A 19,733-nucleotide genomic window follows, 5' to 3' on the forward strand; every position below is an offset into this window, starting at 1 on the left:
ACTGTGTCCTTCTGATCCCTGTTCCATCCATTTTTCATGCATGCTGGTCTGGATTTTTGAGAAATGCCACAAGTCAGAAGGGGTCAGGTCGGGTGACTAGGGTGTGACATCCTAACGTTGACCCTAATGCACAACCAATGAAGAGGATCACTTCTCTTGGATCATTTCTAGTAGAGAACGTCACTTGTGGGTACCTCTACCTTCATTTTATGCCTCCTCAATGGGTCACATTATCACATAACCAACATGACAGCGTTTCAAACTCATTTAAATGTTTGACTTTCCAAAAATTACATCTCCAAAATGTGGGATGTGCTGCGCTTGTCATCATCATGATGAAACCAATATTATCCATTAGGTTTACTGTGAACATGTTTTGAGATCATCAAATTCATCATTTATAGGCTAATATTGGAACTTGTTAAATATTAAACCTAAACACATTATAGGCTGTAACATTACTTCATACATGCACATTACAGTATATCTTTGTTATTTAAGGATTCCGATTAATCAAGTTGCTAAGCACTGCAATATTCCTCTGAAGACAGCTGGAGGTGCAGTGTCTACCTTTCTTTGATCAGAGCATAAAACAACTCTGTCACGCAACATTCAATGCTTTCAAATCACCACGACATGGCATTTGGATTTACAGTACCCTATTTTAAGACAATGCAGGACATGGGCAGCACTTGAGCTGGAACAAGGCCGGTGGGAGGGCTGCGCAGACAATGCGCACCGCCCAGGACCAGGCAGGACACAAAAAGTCTGGAAAGTCCTGACACCGTTACAAAGCCGAAAGCAGTCACATCCACATCCTCGTAGTCCTCGGAAATAAAGCCTGTCTCGCAGAAGAAAGCCACCCTTCCTCAAAAAGTAAGTTTGATTTCACCTCTGTACTTTTTAACTTAGCCGAAGTAAAGTTTTTCCAGACTGCACCGTTACTTTTCCTTTTTTCTTTATGTCTGTATGGAACATATCACGCTGAACGATCCTGAGTTCAATAATGGTCACATACGACTCTTAAGCAGGATTTATTTCATTATCATACGTTTATGTGTGTTTATTGAAGTGAGCTGAGCTTTGAGGAGTTCTGCGCCTGGTTAAAGGCAAAACGTGACTTTTCTTTTTGTTTGTCTTCAGAAGCGCGTAAACAGTTTACACAGGCTCTTCCTCTCTCTCCCTATATGAATCATATAACAAGAGCTATGTCCTTCTTATCTGATCCCGGCATTGTGATATTATTTAAAGAAAGCCCTAGTGTTTCCTGAAACTACTGGCCTGAAGTTAGTGACCACCAGATAACCCGTGGGTTCAGACCCTCATTGTGCGTCAGGAAGATGGAAAGAAATATTTTGGGCTTGTCTCAAGTAAAATCCTGTCATCTCACTGGAGGAATGTGCCGCTTTCAAGCAACACTGTCAGTTTGTTGAGTCGTTTGTAGGCGGAATCAGTTCTCACTGGGTTGTTTGCATGATTTTATTACACAGAGCTGCCATTTAACCAGGTGTCTTATGAGGCTAAATGGCACAGTATTCAATAATTATAACCATATGATTGATCAGCATCTGGGAATGCACCTCTGTACAGTGTTGCATAACAGGTTAACATTGTTCACTAATCATGAGGGGGGTGCACATGAGAGTTGTAGCCATCACTGATTCCCCACCTCCTTCTTTTTCCCCCCCCTCCTGACTTTTCAACCTTTAGATATTTTGGATTTGCCTGCTCCTCTGCTGCCACAGTCATTGCTGCTCTGCCACTAGACAAGGACACATCGACCGCTGCCCAAGCGTCTTCACACCCTTGAGACCCAGACTCAGCTCCCAGCGACTCTTGAAACCTAAACTTAACAGAGATGGAGGGTCACATGGTGCGGTTTGCCCTGCTTCTTTGTGCTACCGTTGCAGCTTCTGGTAAGTCAACAGGTGTTTAGTGTTTTCCCAGTTTGGATGATATGTTACTGGTTTTCATGCTAATACATGGGCTCATATTAAACTATATCCTTAGACAGAATTTCAGGACATGTTTCAATCAACCTAAAGCTCAGTGTCAGATAGTATTCTTGTCCTGTCCTGTATTCTAATGTCATTTCAAGCTCAAGACATAAAAGTGTGTTATTTGCTTTGGTGTTTTTTGTTCTTACAAACTAAGTCAGGATTTTACAGCTGATCTGTAGAGAGAGCTTGAAAGATGTTTTATCCCTACAACAACCTAAAGAATATATGCTGTTGTATGCAATATTTTATTAGACTAGGGAAATAAATGATGGCACACAAGTTACATTCAAATCCTGTATTGCTCTAAATCATATTCAGTGTATTGAACCACTGAGTTTCCCTTGGAAGCTTTTGTTTATGTAGTTAAATTAATTCTTTCTAAAAAGACAGTCGAGGTGCGAGAAACAAGATAATATGTGATCTTCCTCTGTTGGTGCCCTCGAACACACCCTCCACTGGCTGCCTCTGGCTGCCCATATCAAATTGAAACCTGTAATCCCTACAAGGTGGCAATGGGATCTGAAACCCTCCCTGTGCCCTGAGGCCATAATCCAGGCTGAGCTCTTACCAGTGCTCCGCGGTGCTGCTTCTAGCTGTTTGGGTCTCGCTTCCCTGCAGCAACGTTGCGTTTAGGTGGCCACATGGTTTTCTAATAGAACATAGTTTATTCCTTGATTATTTTTGCCTTTTTGTGCAATTATCTTCAATATAACAGTCCAGATCCACTGTTTGACAAGTTAATTGTATTAGGTACTATAAATTACAAATATGTTTTTTTCCAGGTGGGAGAGTTTTGAATTGACAGACTTTGTAACTCTTTAATACTGTTGGTTTGTAGTTTCAGACAATGTCCACTATCTGAGGGTCCTAATATACAAGATGTTAAAAGTATATACATTCATTTCTTTACATACATTAACTATCAGCAAGATAATCTTGTCTGCATTCACTGGAAAAAAAACAAAACAAAAAACTTCAACCAACAGTGAAAGTGAAACAAACACGTCAGCACCAAATAAGCCTTTTCATACACTGGGTTTATAAACACACACCAGAAAACGATGAACTGGCTTTTTATAACTCGCTTTTTTAAATGAGGCAAATGGCTCTGGCAAGCACACATCATTGTTAAGATCACGTGCCAAAAAACAAGCCTGTTCACTAAACCTGGCTTCATCGCTGACCTACTATATGACAAATCACAATATTGCCACAAGTGCTAAACACCCTCTCAGCAAGGGCGCCCATGGCATGGATACAGAGGTATTTTTTGGCCAACTGGCAGGCCTGTGGAGAGTTGACCTTATGTAGCTTCCACTGCAGGGGATCAGTCTCACTGTCTGCTGGTGGAGTCAGTAAGAGGCTGTTTAGTTCAGCCTTAATTGCCTCTGTGACACATAGTCCTGTACTTGCTATTAATTTGTTCTTTCTTGAAAGAGGTTTCCAAGGATTTTCTTTTTCTCTTATTTTTCATCTGCTACAGCAGCTTTAGGAGAAAACCCAGAGGGAGCTGTGACACTGTTCTAAGACAGCGGGGTACTCTGACCCTGTGTACTGAACGTTGAAGCATTAATCAAAACATCGCTGTGACACATATGAATTCCTCCGTCTCTTTATTGTTTATTTATCACTATATTGTCATAATAATTTCTCATTTTCTTTCTGACATTGTCTCCTGGGCTCAGGTCTGTGTTGTTGTTGAACTAAAGAAACACAGACGTCGGTGTGACACACTAAGACCGACAGTACACTCTATATAAAACCAACTTTAAACATTTGCAGACTGAATATGGAATTTTGAGAAAAAAATACACGGCACCTATATTTTCACAGCGATTTAAGGTCTGTTTTTTAATAGCATCTTTCCAGCTGCAGCTCAGTGTGGGAGGAGACACAATGTAAAAGTTCCTCAAAAGAGGAAGAAGTACAGAAAAAGTCCAAGTAAATCAATACTGGCTTGCAACAACTCCCACAACACTCATGGCCAATTACAGCAGATAGTACATTGTGCCTTATTTGTTTTAAATCTTCAGCTATATTTAAACAGTCTGTATGTCCGTATCTTTCAGCTCCTTGATAACAGGGTTATTACATCGAGTTGTGATGTTTCAAAGGTGGTTACATCCACAAATTCTTATTAAGATCAAAGCCACCTATAAAATTCAATGCCAGATTTTCTATGTATTGATAGATAGATATCATGGATACATAACCCTGACACACCGATGCTTCATTATGTCCCCCCTGGCTTTTGAATACACTATTCAGGTGGATGTATTTTTATTAAAATGAAGTAATATGACCAATCCTGTCTTCTAAAAGACAAAGAGAGGAGAACAGTTATTCCGTTTAGCACAGCAGACACCAGTTCTTTTTTTCCTATAGCTGACTTTGTGTCTGCCTTTTTTGAACTGTAAGCATAGGAACCCAGCAAAGCTCTTAATCTTACCCTGATATTTGATGAACACAGATAAATTCTGTCTTGAGATCCTGTTTTCGTCAGCTCTGCATTATTTATAAAATCACTCCCTGCCTATGTCTTTCAGACCTAAATAAAACCCGTCCCTCTTTTCACCTCACACCTTGATTATTAAAAGCTCTTCTATGCTGGGATCAGTCAAGCCTGTCCTTGTTGTTTGCAGCTCATCCATAATCTCTTGACAGGCGTCTGACAGGCTCTAGTAAAACAGACAACATCACAGCAGTCTTAGTTTCAGCATGCTGCCTCCCTGTGAGGTTAATTGTGTTTTAAATTTTGCTGTTTGTTTTGAAGGCCTTACATGGTCCAGCCGACAGGTTTATCTCTGACAACCTGTGGTGCACAATATGGCCAAATTCCACAATTTTTTAAAATCCTTTTCTTTTCATGGAAGAAAAAAATGGGGTTGTTCTTTTGTGCCAAAACCATACAGGTGGTGGTGGGTGTGCAATAGTGGAATAATAATTTCAGCTTTATGACAGGCTTATTTTCCCAGCTCCTCTAGAGACGCAGAAGAAATTGTCAAACTTTATAGCAAACTATGTAGTCTTCATTTATAATACTGGAGTCCTTTTAAACTTTTAAATACTAGAACTTTAACATATGAATATTTTGTAGCTAGCTTTTTCAGGCTGATTGGCCTTAAAAGGATTTTCAAGAAATTTCTCTGATTTTGTCCTACTAGCTGCTAATTACACGGGATGTACAGTAGTTTTATACTACCTCATAAGGCATTTGTTATTTCCAGACCACTTTATAATTGCAAACACAATAACTGGTACCACTTAAACCGGCTGAAGCAGTTGGACACATAAACAATTATCTATGTGTCTGACTGAAGTCTTTGTATTTTGTCCACTGTGTGCCCGGCATTTCCTGGCAGGGAAGTAGTGTTGAATATGCCCCCTGCTGCAACAACTTTCCCAGTGGGAGCCAGGCATCATGATGTTAACTGCCAGACCTCCTGCTGCATTTCTGCCTACCCATGAGTCTTCCTCCACGGGCTGAAGGAAAAGTACAAAAGTGATTAGCGAGCTACTGAGAAAGGAGGGAGGGAAGTCTGAAAATGGATCTCAAAGAAGGAAAGAGAGTCAGACAAGACAGACAGACAGACAAACAGAGATAACAGATTTCATAGCGACTGATTCATGGAGACAGAGAGGGAGTGGGGGATCAAATTTATGTGACTGTCAAAGAGCAGATAAGTGGTTTAGAAGGCAGATTTGGGGAAATAGAAATAAGTAGAGGATTAAACAGAGGGATAGGAGGGACATGACAGAGATAAAATCAGGGAAATATGGAGACTGAGTTAAATGAGTAAAATTACAAAACTATGAGTAATTACACAAAAAGGAGCGTAAAACCGCCTTTGGAATTTCTTAATTGACAAAAATTGGTTGTTGGCGATTAAAAAAATGGAAAGAGATGAAAGTTTCTTGGAAAGCATGCTGTGGAAAAAAACTGAAAGCAAGAAAAAAAAAAAAAACATGCAAAAAAACGTCAAAGTTAAAAATGGCGCTGAGAGTCAAAACAGTCCACTTCCCCTGTTTTACTGTAGTGAGCCAGCTCTGCCTGCAGTCAGACTGGGTGGCAGGGAGACGCGACCACTTGTCGCTGCCTCAGACCGATTTCAATCTCCTTCAGTGTTATGCCCCTCCCAAATAACAATCCTTTTCTGACTGCTTTGCTTTTCCTCTGTTTGAATACAGAATGCAGTGTGAAGGAGCCTCACTAACGCTAAGTTTCCTCTCTTCAGTTTGTTCCCACATGATTTTCACTACCTAACACTTCAGTAGTTATCATAGTTATTCTAGCCAACAATTTAGTGTAGAATTGAGTGTATTTGTCGCTTCCTTACATCTCTACGCCCTAAAATAAAAAATAAAAAAAGAACTTAAACTGCATGAATGGCATACAGTAGAAAACATAACCTAACTTTTAGATTTAAAAATAAATCCGGGAACTTACCAATATTTGTTTTGTATTGTAAAAAAAATGAATGAAAATCTGATAAAAACAATTAATCATACAATCACAGGTTTCAGTATTATCATTGTTTTGTTACTTGGAAGCACTCTAGCAGTTCTTTTGTGTTATCGCCTCATACAGTATTTTAAGCTGTCCTTGCAATGTCCTTGCAATGACATAACCCTGCCCTCTGTAATTGTATTAAATTGTGTCCTAATGCATAAGAAATATTTTGGGACACAAATCTGAGTATGTTGGAGACAGCAGCACTTGTATACCATATGTAGTGTTTGACTATTATCTGTATTACTTCAGTTATGTTGCATAACTGGGTTCCTATTGTTCTAAATGGCACTGCAGCGTGGCTCAAACACAAACGACACACTAGACTTTAAATAGCTGATGTATAGGAAGAGTTTTGCATGTCACGACTGGCTCTTTGCCAAATCTAGTCTTTCTCCTGAACATCATCACTGTGCGACTGTCCTGTCTTACACCCTGTGGCCCGGTGCTTTTCATTATGCAGTTACATGAAGACAGAATGACTCATTAGTAGCGGGTGAGATAAACGCCTTGTCAGCATGGCGACCACTTGTGCCCATGTCAACATGCCTGCTGTCTGTGCAGATAAGGCATGTTATTATGTACTCTTATCTCAAGGTCTGTCTGCCTGTGGTCAACGCTGGGGTCTGCACAAACACAGGAAATGTACCTGTATATTAACACAGAATTTGGATGGAAAAACTCAGCTGACTCACACATGAATTCAAGTCAAATGTGCTCAAAGTACTGGGAGGGCTTCCCAGCTCTCGCCAAACAGGAACATATTCTTCATCAAATGTATTCTTTTCGCCAAAACTTTCAGTAGTGGCTTTAATTAATGTTTTGGGGGATTCCTTGCCAGATACACATAGATAACATGTTTCCAATTAAAACATTTCAAAATACTTTATGACAAATAACTTAAAAGAAATTCCAACGAACTTGTGGAATCAATATTAACCCTAACCATCCAGTTAGAGAATAGTAATGTAATGTAGTGTATTTTCTTAGAGAGCACATTGTCTGTCTCCATAGATTTATCTCTGAATAGTCAGGACAGTGCTGTAAATTGGCGCAGCCTCTTGCTACGAGCAGTGGGTGTGTAATTTTCCTGTTGATCCAGGTGTCACACTGGTCAATCTGTGTTTAGAGATCTGAAGTCTCTCTCTGATGTTTGTGTGTGTGCGTGTGTGTGTGTGTGTGTGTTTGTAGGTTTGATGTGATGAATGAATCCTCCCTGGATTTGGACTCTGGATTTTTCATTTGCACGTATTTCTATGATATGTCAGAAAGCCGAATGTGTGACTCAAAGAAAAGGCCTTGGGACATCTGACAGATTATTTTAATCTGTTCATATATTGCAACTACAACAAATCCAGCAGTCAAACTTGGGATACTTAATAATCTTTTCACAGATGCTGGAGGGAATAAAGTTACACTTGTCAAAACTCTCCCTATCCTAACACTTACATTAGTTAAATAGTGAAAATGAATTCATAAACTTGAAGCCATCTCATACTTTTCTCTGTGAGTTTATTCAAAAGCTTTTGTTCTTAAGTTCTTACTGACGTATATTAGGATAAATTACACATTTACATGTACAGTACGTTCTCAGCTCATAGCAGAAGAGTGGCTTCTTTGCTGCTAATAATTCAGCTAATACATTTAGTTGTTCAGTTATCTACCCAATTGAATATCCTATTACAGTATCAGGTACTCTGATTTGGCTGTGATAGCCTCTCCAAGCCTGTATATTGCACTTTTCTATAGCACTTTTTTCATTCCTTAGCTTTCACTCACTTTAAATATGTTAAAAATGTTAGAGCTGTCATTACTATGCTACCTTCATATTGGTATGCAATAACATTTACATGCAATCAGTGAAGAAAAACGGGCTAATCTCTGTTGGCTCTACATGAAGCATATGTTGTGCAAAGCTACATCAATCTTGAATGATTGGGAGCAACCACTGTGCAGTGAATCTCTAACACTTCAGTCTGCTTCACTAGCATGGGTATAGCATGAAACGTTGCATTAGTCTGTCTAGACATCAATTAAAACTATAAATCTAGCCTCAGCATAAGTAAATGGAAAAGATGCCCTACCCAGTAGACAAACTGGATCACCTGAAGGCAAACCGTATAAGAGGATCAACATAAAAATGATGTTTGCAGCTGCTGCTTGATTGTAAAGAACCACAGTCCATGCAATCAGGCCAATCTGCATCAAAGAATATGAAATGGATAATGAGTAGCAGCAGACAGAGCATAAAGTGAGTGAGTGAACAACAGAGGATGTGAGCCATAGACCTTCTATACGCCTCTGTTGGACTTGTTGTTCCTCTGGCTTCCGACAACGATGAGATGACGGACAAATGGCTCCCAGAGGTGTAAACAGAGCTAGTGTGAAGACAGGCTGTCTCCAGGCCCACTATCACATCCTCAGTTCCTCTCCAGCAAGCACTGGAAGCAAGACTTGGCACAGAGACACACACATACACACAAAAAGTCTTATGCCATTAAACTGACAAGGCTAATCAGCACTTTTTTTTTGATAGAACTTCAGAACTTAGTATTAAGGTAAGATAGTCAGGAAGCTGGTGTGTTTTAAGCGCTGTGTAACGTGTAGCATGCAGGGGTGAGAGGCCAGGGGACAGTACAGGCCCCTGCAGAGGACTGATAAGAGCTTGTTTACCTTCCTGTGGATGGTCAAGCCTCAATCTGCAGTTGCGGAAACATCGGGACAATAGGTGTGTGTATATGTGTGTGTGTGTGTGTGTGTGTGTGGAGTCGAAAGAGAGACTTGAGCCAGCCTCGAGTCTCCCCTTTCCCTTTTCAACTAACTGCGATAGGACTGCTGACCCCTCCCTCCCCTTTCCCCATCATGACTCCGTCGCCCGACCCTGGATACAAACAGTTTACGCTGCCCCAAGGGAGCAAGGGAGACAGTTGGTCTTGACTTTGTCTGCTGTAAGGGTTTCCCCTCCAGTATTTTTCTTCAGTGCCTCTATCGGCCAAGTTCTTCAAGTCATCATTTTGCATCTAAACTCAAGGCAAGTAGCTGATGTGCATTTCCACAGGAGGGCATGAAATACAGGGTGTGAAATCAAGCCACCTGATGTGAGTGAGAAGGTAGCAAGCTATTGGGCAACATGTACTCAGTGCCTTGAATCTAAATCAACATTTGGTTATGATGTGATAGAAATTAAAAATTCAAGGGGTCACCACTGCCTTAGTACTAGGCACTGCAAGTTGATGCAGCTGTGTCAGAGACAGGACGACAGCTTGCGGAATCTTTAAATCACTTGCAGATCTTTATATACTGCAAATCTGAACAATCTCAAAATATTAGCTCAAGGAGATATTTATCTGAATACACATCTTTGTACTTTATCCTTACTTTGTTCTTTATGTAGCTTATTAAAGAAATATATTTTCACTATTCCTTCTTATCGTTCTCAGTTATACATTTAGGTCATCAAATTTTAAATTCCGCTGACCAGTGAGATGTTGACACTGCAGAAGATGGGCGAAACAAGAAGTATTATACTGTATATATAGTAACGGAAAAGAATGAGCAGTGCTTGTAAGTGTGCTTCTGCTTTTTGTGTAGTTATGTGCAGTCAGAGGCCACAGAGGGTATCATTTCCAGGTCAGCAAACATTTAGACTAAAGTACACTTTGACACACAAGAGTAATGACTGGCTAATGATGGACCAAAGCAGGTACTTTTTGCAGTTACAGTTCAAAAATGTAAAAACCTAACATTGTTTGGCATTTACAATATAAGGAACAAGAATTCCAACTCTTTGTAAAAGGTGTTCTGTCACTCCTCTCCCAGCCAATAGAGGTTTTCTGCAGCTTTTTTCCGCTCTACTTTCTCTCCATTCACACACACAGAAAACTAATTTGAGTTTATTCTATTTGATGGTTTGCAACACATTATTTATTACAACCAATGTGGTGTGCTACCCTGAAGTGAGATACTTCGCTGTTAGTATAAATGCAGTTTTTTGGCCTTCACAAATGTTGTGATGGCTGAGTCACAGAGTTGTCTGTGTTCTAGGTACTGGTGCTCCCATTTGCCATTACCAGGTAATGATAGGTGGTGTCAGGGATTTACAGCTTTTGTGTTGAGACTATTATACGGAAAAACAGAAGTAGGAGGCGAAACACAGGACGTCCACACTGAGTAAAGCTACTCTGATCACTGCTATTGAAAAATCACCTCAAGTTTCTGGTTTTCTCTGGCCTCGGTTTAGCTATGATGCAATCTGGACTATTTTCTGGACAATTAAGTTTCATACAGGGGATTTAGGTTGGCATATGTTAAGTATTGTACATCTCAACTTGTTAGTGTCAGGTCTTGACAGGTCCCTATTTCACCTTTAGCTACAGTGTAGTTTATAGACCTAATAAAGTTGATGCATTTTGAGAAATTACAACAGAAACTGACTAACACTGATAAAAGATAAGATTTTTTTGCTCTTACATCAGGAAAATCCACATAGCACAGCGGCTCAAATTACAGAACAAAAAAATAAATAAAAAATCCAAAGAAAAAGAAAGCGAGCATGTAAAACGCACATGTTGAGCAACATATCAAAGCAGGATTAATGACTCATTAAATTTATGAAAGCAATACATAATTGTCCTTAGGGAATGTGAAGCTGATCCTCATATTACCTAAAATGGTCATGGTAGTTGTACTGGCTATGCATAATTGAACACATGCGGAAAACGGACGTCTGTGATTTGGTTAACCAGTCCTCTATCTTGTAGAAAACCCTGCAGGCTAGAAAAGCAAAAGTACCCTGGACCCTGTGACCCTAGACATGAAGCGAATTGTATTATGTGTTATTCTTGTTAGTTGTGGCTCCAGGATTCTGTAGACAAACAGATGAACTGCATCATACTGTAAGGTATTCATTGCTCCAAGATATTGGCTCAGTCCACAAAAATGTGCTTTCTCAAACACCGTTATTGATTTTGGCTGCACACTTTGGCTGCTGATCACACTTTTATAAGCCTTTGAATATATTTCTAGTAAAAAAGCGTTTGCTAAATTTGTTAATTTGAACACATAGTGTTGTTAAAAAGATCATTAGTGGTCTGTTGAAGTATACAGATGAATTAACATGTTTTGTTATTTTCAATTCTTCAAAGTAGCCACTGATTGCCTTTATGACAGCTTTGCACACTCTCATTCTTGCACATACTCAGATGAGGTAATGACCTGGGATGGTTTTACAACAACCTTTTTGGAGCTCCCAGAGGAGCTGAGCACCTGCTGGCTGCTGTTCCATCACTCTCTGGTCCAACTCATCCCAAACCATCTCAATTGGAATCACATCGGGTGATTTTGGAGGCCAAGTGGTGAAACAGCAAGAGAGGGTCAGGGAGGGATGACTGAGGACAGAGAGAGAGGAGGACAGCTTCATGTTCAGAGAAGAAGTCTGATGAAAAGCTAAAAGTCTTTATTACAGTTGATGTTTTTTTTAATAATGTAGGTTTCTTTGTTTCCCTGACATGATGCGCAGTATAACAATATAAGCAAGCAGTAGAAAACATTGATATTTTCTGCCAGATACTAGCTATTGGTCAAAATCTTATTTTAAACAATAAGATTCAATATCAGATCCGATTATATGCGCTTTCATGAATTGAGTCAGTGCTTAGCCTTATGTTTTTTTGTAGTGTTTTCTCCCCTTCACAGCTAACATTTGAATGGAAGTCACCAACATCTATAAACATGTCCTCTCATGAAATGGGAAATAGGGGGGCGCTGATATAAGCAGATAAAGAGGACAGGGAATGGAATGGTTCTTCTATACCTCATTTACCAGCAAACTGCTTGGTGAGGCCATTGGCATTTCCCAGGTCAGAAGGGCAAAATGAATGTTCTTCATATCCAATGGTGAGTCGTAAAAAGGAGACTAGTGACACATGGATGTGCGCACACACACAGACAGGCACTCAGAGTCTTACGCAGTCATTGTGATTTATACTGAGAGCTGTCAGGCGACAGTCATGGGCTGTTGACTCTGTCACAGCAAAACAAGAGAGACATAACTTTATGGATGTGGATACTGAGCAACAGACATTAACACAAAGGCCAAAATAACAGGAAACCAGCCTTGACCTCTAGGGTTCCTCGAGTTCAGAGCTATGAAACAATAAAGATATTTTTCCACAAATTATACACAATTACTTCTAAATGACTTCTTAATTTGACTGTGAATATACTACTGAAAGCAATAGCAAGATGCTTTTTCAAGGGACACAAAAATAGATATTTAATTTCCAGAATTCGTATCAGTAACATCTTAGATGTTGTGTGAGATAAACTTATTTCAAAGTTACAAGTTTGATCAAGTCAAAAGTGGAAGTCTTTCCATCAGTGTTGGGTCACAGATCATTTGAACAAACAAATGTTTACATCTCTATCTCTGTCCATTCCCTTCCACTGCTAGCACCAAGGCCTTTGATCAGTACTACTTCTAAATATGGCACTAGGCTCCCTGCTGACCTTCCAAACTCTGCAATTTCCTATTAACCCTCTCCTCTTCCTTTCTCCTTGCACTTGTTGCACTCCACATCACTCACTGACTGTGCCTTTTGGGCAAATGGTTCAAATACATCATAAAAGTCAGTAGAGCGGCACGTCATGCAGCATTTGCTTACTAACTATGCTGGTTATGTTGTAAAATTGCACTTACTAACTTATATGCATCAGCACCCACATTTTTGGCCTTTTGGCATTTTGCATAGTGGATGGTAAGGAGTATGTTGGTTATTGTTGTCTCATTGTACATGTGCTTATTTAGTGATTAGGGACAGAAAAGAATAGTTCAGACTGATCCTAGTAGAGGGAGTGCTAGATGGGTGCCTTTAAGGCTTCGTCCTGAAGAGTAATTACAAAGTGGAGACTATGTAAATCTGCCATTGTGGTTTGAATTGAAGCTGCAAAGCCACAGAAATTCCAGTCAGACCCTTACATGGCTAATCAGCAAAAGGTGGCAGATAGTCCAGGAAAGAGCTGCCTGATTGAGTTGGGAAAGACATTTGGCCCGCTGCACTCTATTCTGTCTTCACTGCTCTTCCTCAGGAAAGAGGACCTTTGCTGTAGAATTGTTTTTCAATAACTTCAGGCAGATTAAAGTGAGCATGTGTGCATGCCTGTCCACTCTATCTAACACAATAGAAACACACACATACATCGTCCAGGTCAAACACCCTCATTTATACCCAACCTCATCCATGACCACACAGCCTCAGCTAGATTAATTCAGCCTCCTGAGACACAGATCCCCAGGTTAAACAGCAGGCTCATAGCAGAGAGCACAGTGAGCAGGTATGATGGATGACTGTAGCCCGGTACCCTGACACGTCTGATAAACGTGAACCAGCAGATCCGTTTTTAAACAATGCAGTCCTACCCACACATTTAACATCCATACTCCGAGACCAGGGAAAAGATTTCAGAATGACTAATAACAAACTTATCCTTTTTCAGACAAGAAATCTGTAACATGGCTGGGTTCATCTATCTGCTAAATAATTGCTTTTTGGCTTGCACAGATACAGGCCTTCATTCATGTGTGTGTTTCATGCCAAAATGTGACAGCATTGTTGTGGACAGACTCAAAATCTGGGACTAATTGGCATTTAACACATTAGACTATGTAGGTTGTTATAGATTAATGCTGAAGGCAAGAAATTATTTACTATAACTGAATTATATGCTGCTGACGCTGTTAATTTGTATTTGTATTTTTATTTGATGTCTTTTAGCCTCAAGTCAGACATGTGATCCAAAGGGTAATGAAAACCCATGGGTAACAGCCAGAGAGATGCCAACTGGCTGTTGGACTAACTTTGTCACAGAGGACAAGGCAGAGGTCCACATCTTTAACCTCCACTTTGATCACAAGGTAAGAACGTCAAGGTTATACAAAGAAGATTGCATTATAGTCTTTCTGATGATGAATTATGTCACACAGTTTGGAGCTATTTATTTTCACTTTTATTTATACAGCAATAAAAAAAATGAAGCAAATTCAACTGTGGAGGCAGATCTCTGTAGAATTTATGACACATCTTTTTAGAAATAGGTGGGGGCATAATTTGAAAACAACCCAAGAGTGACACATTTTGGAAGTTCCCACAACACACTTGTTGCTTTGCATTTTAGTGTATCTAAAGGTTAAACAAACTACATATAATTATTAACCTGGGACAGGACCAAGCAGAGAACTTCCCAAAATGCTATTCAAAAACTATTCAGTCAAGAATGACGAAGGGTAAGCAGAGCAAAATGAAGGGATGCATGAGAAGATAGCAGGGATGTCCTGGCAGAGATTGACTGATAGCTCTCCTCTCTCTATATACTGAAGATAATTGCAAATTGGGATTAGCTGGGGAGGCAGGTGAGTGGATCATGTCATGAACTGAAGTTGGAAAGTTAACACTTCCAGTTGCCCGGCAGAACTTTGAGTATCTTCATGAGGGGCGTGTGTGCACATCTCTGATTAATTAGATAAACTGGAGACAGAAGAGTCAAGAATGGATTATTTGGTAACTAACTGGAGGAAATATGATTTTGATGATATATGTAACTTTACTTTGATTAATGTTGTTATACAAATTATAACCCTCATCATGAAATAAGGTCCCAAATTTAGTTCCCAAAGCTAGAAATGTAAACATACCCAACAAACCCACTTGGTTTCTAACTTTTATCAGTAAAATAACCACCTAGCCATTAACAGATGCCAGACATAGCAGAACGACAGGGTTTCTTAGACTCTAACAAAATGTTTTTCACACTAAACTGACTGTGCAAGATTGCCTGTGTGTTTAAAGAATTTCTTTTCTAGCAAAACAAACACAAGCCATAATTGCAGAAAGTGTATTGGGTCATTTTGATTTTCAAACTTTTGGCTTCAGGAAATGACAGTGAAAAAAGTAACTCCAGAAAACCTTTAATCTTTATGTTGTTATTGCTGTGCCTGGCTCCATTTTTACTGTCTCTACATTGTCGGTCAGCTTACATTACTTATTTCACTGTGCTGTTTGTTTTCCCTCTTTGTTCTTACATAGAGTTCTTTAGTACTTTGCACATAACTTTTGTTTGTGTCTACTGTCTTCATATTTTTTGTGCTGTTTGCCCATTTACCTTACTTGGTGGTGATTGCGAGGAGCATTGAGATGTGGTATCTGAATAAAGACATCATCACATGATGGTACAGGACATTGCCTACCTGAATTCATCACCTCTACAAATAATTATTAGTAAAAGCACACATTTCTTCTATTTCTTTTACGAATGCTATAGAGAATTTGCTCACATTCATTCTCTTAAGGGAAACCATCGCTGGTACCGTACAATAAGCTGACACAAGTACTTAAATTGATGCCTTAAGATGTTGAAATTAAGTTTTTTTTTACAGTATCACATAAAGATTCATTCACAACAATGTCTTATCAGCGGGGCTGGTTAGTGTCACTGATACCCTGAGCTCTTTGTTTCCTAACATTGTGCAAGCACATAACTGTCTCCCCAAAGAGCGGGTCACTGGCGTAAATGTTGCTGAACTCTTTTGCCAAGTCTTTAGTTTCATTTAATGGACTGGAGTGATAGAGCATAGTTAATGGACTGGAAATCAGAAGAAAAAGCAGTTTGATGACAAAACAGATTTAAAGTATATTAGGGGGGAAATGCTCCTCTCAGTCATCTTATTAGGGTTGAAGAGTAAAACCAGACACTTGATGTTAGAAAGGAGAAAAAGAAAAAGGCACATTTCACGCCAGGAAAATTAAACATAACTTGGAGAAAAGGTTTGTGGGAGTTTACAGAATGAATTTAGCGTGATGTCTGATTGAATGGACATTGTACAGAGTTAGCATGTTTTGTTCTCTTGTTGCACTATGAGTAGATTTTTCTTAAAATGATAGAAGAAAGTGGACATTAGATATCTTAACACAGACCCCTTATCTGCTCTTGACTGTCTGTTTTGACAGGCAGATTTCTCTTGTAAACACTATCGAAGGGGAAAGGCTTCATCTTTTGCCAAACTGTCCGGCCAGATGGGAGGTTTGTCTCCTGTGTCCCATTTGTCCTTTAAATTTTCTTATCACCTTCTTCCCCATCCCTTTGTTTTCATACTGATTTACAACCTGCCAGAGACAGTTGACTCTCACAGTTTGACTGCTCAGAGGATTCTAGAGAGAGCATCAAGGGGCTGCCCAGGAGAATTTATTGGGAGGAGCTGCTTGTACAGGGTCCATTGATGTCACACTCTGGCTTGGGTAGTCTGGGTCTTGGCTCAAGGCCAAGGCTAGACCAATGGAGCCAACTGAAGTTAAGGGACAGAGCCAAAAGAATAACTGGAAACTGCAGCAGCAAAGGCCCTTCGAAATATTCTCTCGAGAAAAAAAAAATCTGAAGAGGAAAACAATTGTATCTTGAAAGCACAGGAACAAAAGTAGCAAAGGTGAGTGATCAGGGTCACCAACAGTCGTGGTTTAGAGTTCAAAATGAAAGAATGTAAGTCACAGAAGGATGAAGGGAGGGAAACTAGACAGAGGGACAATGAAGCTCATTAGAAAGGAATATTGAAGGAAAACAGAGCAGTGTTATCTCTGTATGAAGCACAGTGGACTTCATAGGAAATGTCATTCATTAATTTACTGGATCTCCATGCAGAATGATTCAGGTAAAAACAAAGTGGTATTTCTGGGAACACATTACGTCACTACAATTCAAAACTTCCAGACCCAGTGCTTGTGATAAGTGGAGACTTGAGTTATGAAAACCCAGTCACTCCTATGTTCTGTATTCATGGCAATCATGCTATATTATTTTAATAATATTCTGTGCTGAAAATGGAAAGCAAATGTCTTATCAAAATGTGATTACTTGCTGCTCCCTTTGCCACATCCACAGTATCACATTATATATGCATAGGCACACACGTGGAGACACATACAGCCGTATCTCATATTTCTTGGTCATCTCTCCCTATGTTCCAGAGAACTTCCATCTGTCAGTCCATTAATCTTCAACACCTTTCCCTCTTGTTATTTTACACTCCTTCCCTCTTTCCATGCTGTATGATTTTCTTTAGGTCTGTCACAGGAATTCAAAATACCCACACTAATTAATGTAGGATTTAGACAACAGGACAACAGGTGTGGACGTGTTAGATACGTGAGTAGATAGATGGCACTACATTTCCACTGTGCAGTACAGTACCACTGATTATAAATGTATAATCATATGTATGTATGTTATCATTTAAACGAAAGCTCCACAGGGTTCTTTCAAATGACAATTACCACTGGACTTACATAATCATGAATTTGATTTTATTTTTATCGTGCTATTCATCAATGCAGTCATCTTCAGGGTCATTTTATCGCCCACCCCCTAAGCTTTAGATGTTATAGTCCTCTCTGGCTGTTGTTAGTAATTATTATTATTTTCATGTACTGAAATAAATGTCATTATCTTTCACCTTGGAATGCAGTGCCAGTTTTTAAGAAGGTGATGAACACTGCAGGTGCAACAGCCATTATGCAAAACTAACCAAGTCACTGATGATATGGTGCGTGTCAATGACAGATCGCTCTGTTCATTGCACTCCGCATGCAAGCTTCTTTTCCAGACGCCTCTGTGTTTTACTTGTAGGCAGTTTGTCGATGGTCTCCTTAGACCTAATTTGTTCTGTATGAGTCTAAAAATTTCCATAGCTCAGGCCTGAGCTCATCACAATTCTGTCTCTCTTACTCCGGCAACATCAGGTTGCAAGTAGATGAATTTAATATTAAGGATTCACACTGTTTTCCCAGCATGCCCATTGTCTCTCCAACAGGCTCTGCTCTGAAAACAATTGAAAAACTTTCTAATAAACATGATACAACAGAATACAGTATTTGCTGTCAGAAGACGTCACAAATTGAAGAAATATTAGATGTATATTTATAAATGTGAAAAGGCCACATAAGCCTCGCACTGGAGAGATTTCCAAGCTGCGCCTTTAAACAGTTGTTCATTTCTAATGCATTGACTCATAAAATTGAACGTATTTTAAATCCAACACTCTTTTCACTTTTCTAAACCTAATTATCTTGGGGCTATTACTGAAGTAAAAGTAATTAGAACTAGGTTTTATTGGAATTAAGGCAATCTAGAAAAAAATGTCTCTAAATTCAGACTTGTAATTCCACAGCGGGAAGGTTTACTCACCACCACTTACATCCTTAAAATTCATCAGTACCAGTTTTACCTCTCGCACATGTGGAGTGTGATAATTAAGGCTGATTCATAGAGTGACTGCTGTGGTGATTAGCAAATCACATCACCATTGTGTTACCTTCAGTTGAAAATATGCTTAATGAAGTATTATATTATATGCTAAATTATGTCAATAAGGTCGTATATATGGCATCTTTTACAACAGCCACTGGGATCAGCCATGCGTAGGAGGACACCGGGTTGCAAATACATAATTACAAAAACACTGTATACGTTGCGGCACAGTAGTTTTCCTATTGGTGTTATTATTATTATTTAATGTTATAACTTGATTGTATTGTTGTAACTTATATTTCTGTCATTACTTCTGTGTGTTGTAAAACTGTTTCCCACCATTTTAATGCTACAAGCACATACAGTGTAAATTAAAATATGCAGCTCATTGCACATGAAATGATAATCTTTGATTTACTTTTGACTTTTTCACCTTGTTTTGGTCTGCTTTGACATGTAATGTAGTCATAGAACCAAGCTGCGTTACCTCATTAATGTCTATGTCACGATGAAGACAGACAGCAAACAGTTATCGCCCTCCCCGACTATCTATGAACACCCCTCAAAAGGGATGGATGTGTTGACATTTTGTAGTTGCAAAGCAAGGATAATTGTCATATCCCCTGCTGTGTTTTGCAATAGGGCAGAAATGGAATCAAACTTGTACAAAATTAAGCTACAGTTTAGACTATTTCTTTTATTTAGTGCTGTCAACCTGAAGTCTGTTCTTTAATAACACATCATTGCAGATGGGAAGATTTGCAAATGGCCAAATAGCTATAGTCCCTTAACCAGAGAAAACAAATGCTGACATGAAGTCAGGATTGTGACAGATATTGATTGTGTGCAAAAGGTCACCATAATAACTGATTTCATACTTTTTGTCACCCTTTAAAAAATGATGGTTTTTAATTTATCAGCAAAATATTACA

The 19,733-nt window shown here is 39.3% G+C and overlaps 1 protein-coding gene across 1 annotated transcript in view; it reads left to right on the top strand.

The window, feature by feature from the left end:
• Window positions 1-776: 776 nt before the first annotated feature.
• eng (endoglin) overlaps window positions 777-19,733 on the top strand; it is a 31,285-nt gene continuing 12,328 nt past the window's right edge. Inside the window, exons 1-3 of the mRNA XM_026355085.1 lie at window positions 777-876; window positions 1,711-1,916; window positions 14,283-14,422. Coding sequence (XP_026210870.1) covers window positions 1,859-1,916; window positions 14,283-14,422 — 198 coding nt within the window. The 5' untranslated portion in view covers window positions 777-876; window positions 1,711-1,858. The remainder of the gene's footprint in view (window positions 877-1,710; window positions 1,917-14,282; window positions 14,423-19,733) is intronic.

Source organism: Anabas testudineus, chromosome 12, assembly GCF_900324465.2.
Source record: "Anabas testudineus chromosome 12, fAnaTes1.2, whole genome shotgun sequence".
NCBI lineage: Eukaryota > Metazoa > Chordata > Actinopteri > Anabantiformes > Anabantidae > Anabas > Anabas testudineus.